This window comes from Cherax quadricarinatus, chromosome 15, assembly GCF_038502225.1.
Source record: "Cherax quadricarinatus isolate ZL_2023a chromosome 15, ASM3850222v1, whole genome shotgun sequence".
NCBI classification, from domain to species: Eukaryota; Metazoa; Arthropoda; class Malacostraca; order Decapoda; family Parastacidae; genus Cherax; species Cherax quadricarinatus.
Window position 1 is genome coordinate 40,879,389 of NC_091306.1, and position 3,292 is coordinate 40,882,680.

The 3,292-nt window shown below is 38.5% G+C and overlaps 1 protein-coding gene across 3 annotated transcripts in view; it reads left to right on the plus strand.

Annotated features, from left to right (window-relative positions):
• The window catches only part of LOC128703315 (phospholipid-transporting ATPase IF), a gene marked incomplete at its 5' end in the record, with an annotated part of 78,932 nt that extends 76,705 nt beyond the window's left edge, over positions 1–2,227 (plus strand). For 2 of the 3 annotated variants that reach the window (XM_070085305.1, XM_070085306.1), the window contains 2 exon segments: positions 1,035–1,203; positions 1,833–2,227. In XM_070085305.1, the coding sequence (XP_069941406.1) occupies positions 1,035–1,203; positions 1,833–2,141 (478 nt within the window). 3 annotated transcript variants of the gene reach the window in all.
• Positions 2,228–3,292: the final 1,065 nt, after the last annotated feature.

The following is a 3,292-nucleotide window of genomic DNA, read 5'->3' on the forward strand; positions in this document are numbered from 1 at the left end:
GTGAGCAATGTGGAAGATGTTGCAAATGTATGGAATAAGAAGTAGAATACTGAAAGCTACTAATAAAGAGCTTTTATGAGGCTAGGAAGGCGCGGGTTAGGCTATGTAGGAGAGAGAGAGAGAGAGAGAGAGAGAGAGAGAGAGAGAGAGAGAGAGAGAGAGAGAGAGAGAGAGAGATTCTTTAAGAGTAATTAGTAGAGCTTTAGAATGTCACCATTGTTGTTTAACGTATTTTGGTGCGGTTGTAAAATAAGTGAACGCTGGGGTGTTAGTGAGAGGTGAGGCATTGAAAAATAATGAATATGGTAGGCAGTGGGAGTCGTCACAATTGTCTTTTGCCATTGACATGATTCTTTTTGGGAGATTAGGAGGAGAGGTTGCAAAGGTTGTTAAAAGAATTTTGGAGGGTTTGTGAAAGGATATCATATGAAAACACTCCGGGTATCCCTCTACCAGGACTACCAGACGTCCTTAATAGTGCATCACATATTAATGCAACCATGAACAAGCGGTTTTTAGCCAAGCCTGGTTACGGACCGTGCCCCGGGGGCGTTGACCCTCGAAACACTCTCCAAGTAAGAAAATAACAAACTGCGGCTAGCCGGGGATCGAACTCGTGTTATTTTAGCCCGCCTAGTGGGAAGCAAGTCAAAATTCACGACATTCTAACCACTAGGTCAACAGTGGTCCAGTGGATAGATCCCTGACTGGCCAGTTTAAGTGCATCACATATTAATAAACAGTTTTGTCTTCCAGAGAACATGCAGGACTAACCTTTGTCGTTTTCAGTGTTCTGACGCATTAACTCTGACAACCCTTCTATTGCCGGCAGCCTCATCTTTGATGCTGACTTTCATTATGATGTTACTCCCTCTCTAACTCCGTTAACCCTTAACCTTATAGCTAAGCCACTTTTTTATTGTAAGACATATTACTTCAGTACTTCTTTTCTCAGATACAACAGTAATAATAATAATATTACTACTACTACTACTACTACTGTTAATAATAATAATTATAATGGCCGCTGACAGTGACTTCTTCAGCAACTACGGCGTCTACTGGAGCTACTACCGCATGTTCCAGAGTTCCTCCATCATGCTGGGGTCGATGCTTCTGGGGGTCGTCTGCCTCCTTCCTGACCTTGTAGTGAAGGTCTGTGACTCCTTCACCGACGTCAGAGTAGAAGAGCGACGCAGAAAGGTGGGTGAGAGATAGAGAAAATGAATGTGGGGAGCGAGGCAGAGAGATTATGCCCAGTAAAATAGAGAGAGACGAGACTCAGGGAGATGAGAGTGACAGTACATGCTATATAATCTCTTATATAGATGTATAGCTGTACACGCATATTAACATAAAATATATACACCAGCGAGCTGGTGTTAATGTTTTTATCTACAGAGTTTAGGTTAGAAGCGGAGGCTCCTTAGATTACTCAGCCATTTGTAGACATTTAAGGGGCACGTAAGTACCCTTGTCCTCTAATAACATATGGGAAAAATGAACATGTTATTAGAAGACGGGGTTATTTACGTGCCCCTTAACGGATATTTAGCATTGAAAGCTATTTTATCCAGATTATTTTTGTTCTCTTTTGCATGTATATATTTTTTCTTATTACTAGAGTTCTCTGGTTATACGAATCAATAATAAAATTGAACTCGTTATATTTTGGACGTTAACTCAACTGTTTTGGGGGGCTATTAAAATTTTTTATAAGATGGGAGTGTGTTGGATGGGATAAATTTGACTTAGAGAGCACAAGCTAATAAAGAAAACTTCCTCTTCTTTCTCTTAATACAATAAATACATTATTCATTCTTTTCTTTCAGAATAAGGACTCGCCAGTTACTCTCAAATATTATATAAGCTACGTAAACGAAGCCTTCTATCCGGGGGAAGAGTCGAATAATTGGTCGACAGTAACCAATGGCCCGAGAGACGAGGATACCAGCCTAGAAAACAAACATAGAAGAGAAAACGGCGCCATCGTACAAAGTGAAGCGTTCACAGACAAAAATAAATCAACAGAAACCGGAATGCACGTTGGAAACAGGACGTTCATAGAGAACGAGACGGCGTTCAGTAACGTAGCCACGTCTCTCAGTGAATCCTGGACTAGTGAAAGTACTGTCATATGACAGTACTGGAAAAAAGTGCAGTTGAAAAGAATTATTGCGTATTTAAATTATTTACTAATAATAAAAAGTGACATTTTACAAAAAAATATATTTCCCCCTCTGTGGCAGAATGGTAAAAATGATTGTTTAACGTCAATATTTTTAAGACAAGATGATAAATTAGACACATGTGCAACTCTTGGGTATCTTTATTGAGGAAACGTTTCGCCACACAGTGGCTTCATCAGTCCATACATAGGAGAAACTTGAAGAATAGGAGGAGAATGAGGTAATCAGTCCCTCAACCTTGAGTCGATGTGGTCAGTCCATCAATCTTGAGTAGAATATGGCATGTGAGCGGAGAAGCAGCTTATAAACCGTATGGCAGGAGAGGTGCCTAATTCTTGGGCACGACCTACTTCCACATTGAACAAATGTGACACTACCTATGACTGCTACACCTCTCCTGCCATACGGTTTATAAGCTGCTTCTCCGCTCATTGCCGTATTCTACTCAAGATTGATGGACTGAACACATCGACTCAAGGTTGAGGGACTGATTACCTCATTCTCCTCCTGTTCTTCAAGTTTCTCCTATGTATGGACTGATGAAGCCACTGTGTGGCGAAACGTTTCCTCAATAAAGATACCCAAGAGTTGCACATGTGTCTAATTTATCAACATGTCGGTTCTCTGAACCATTCATCTACAAAGACAAGATGAGTTTTAGTGAAGTTTAGGGATTTTATTTATACAGTGGAGGTCCGATGACACATGAAATACACTGTGAAGTGTGTACTCACCTATTTGTGGTTGCAGGGGTGTATATATATATATATATATATATATATATATATATATATATATATATATATATATATATATATATATATATATATATATATATATACATATATATATATATATATATATATATATATATATATATATATATATATATATATATATATATACTTTTGTTTAATAAATGTATGAAAGAGGGGAAGGTACCTAGGGATTAGCGGAGAGCATGTATAGTCCCTTTATATAAAGGGAAGGGGGACAAAAGAGATTGTAAAAATTATAGAGGAATAAGTTTACTGAGTATACCAGGAAAAGTGTACGGTAGGGATATAATTGAAAGAATTAGAGGTAAGACAGAATGTAGGATT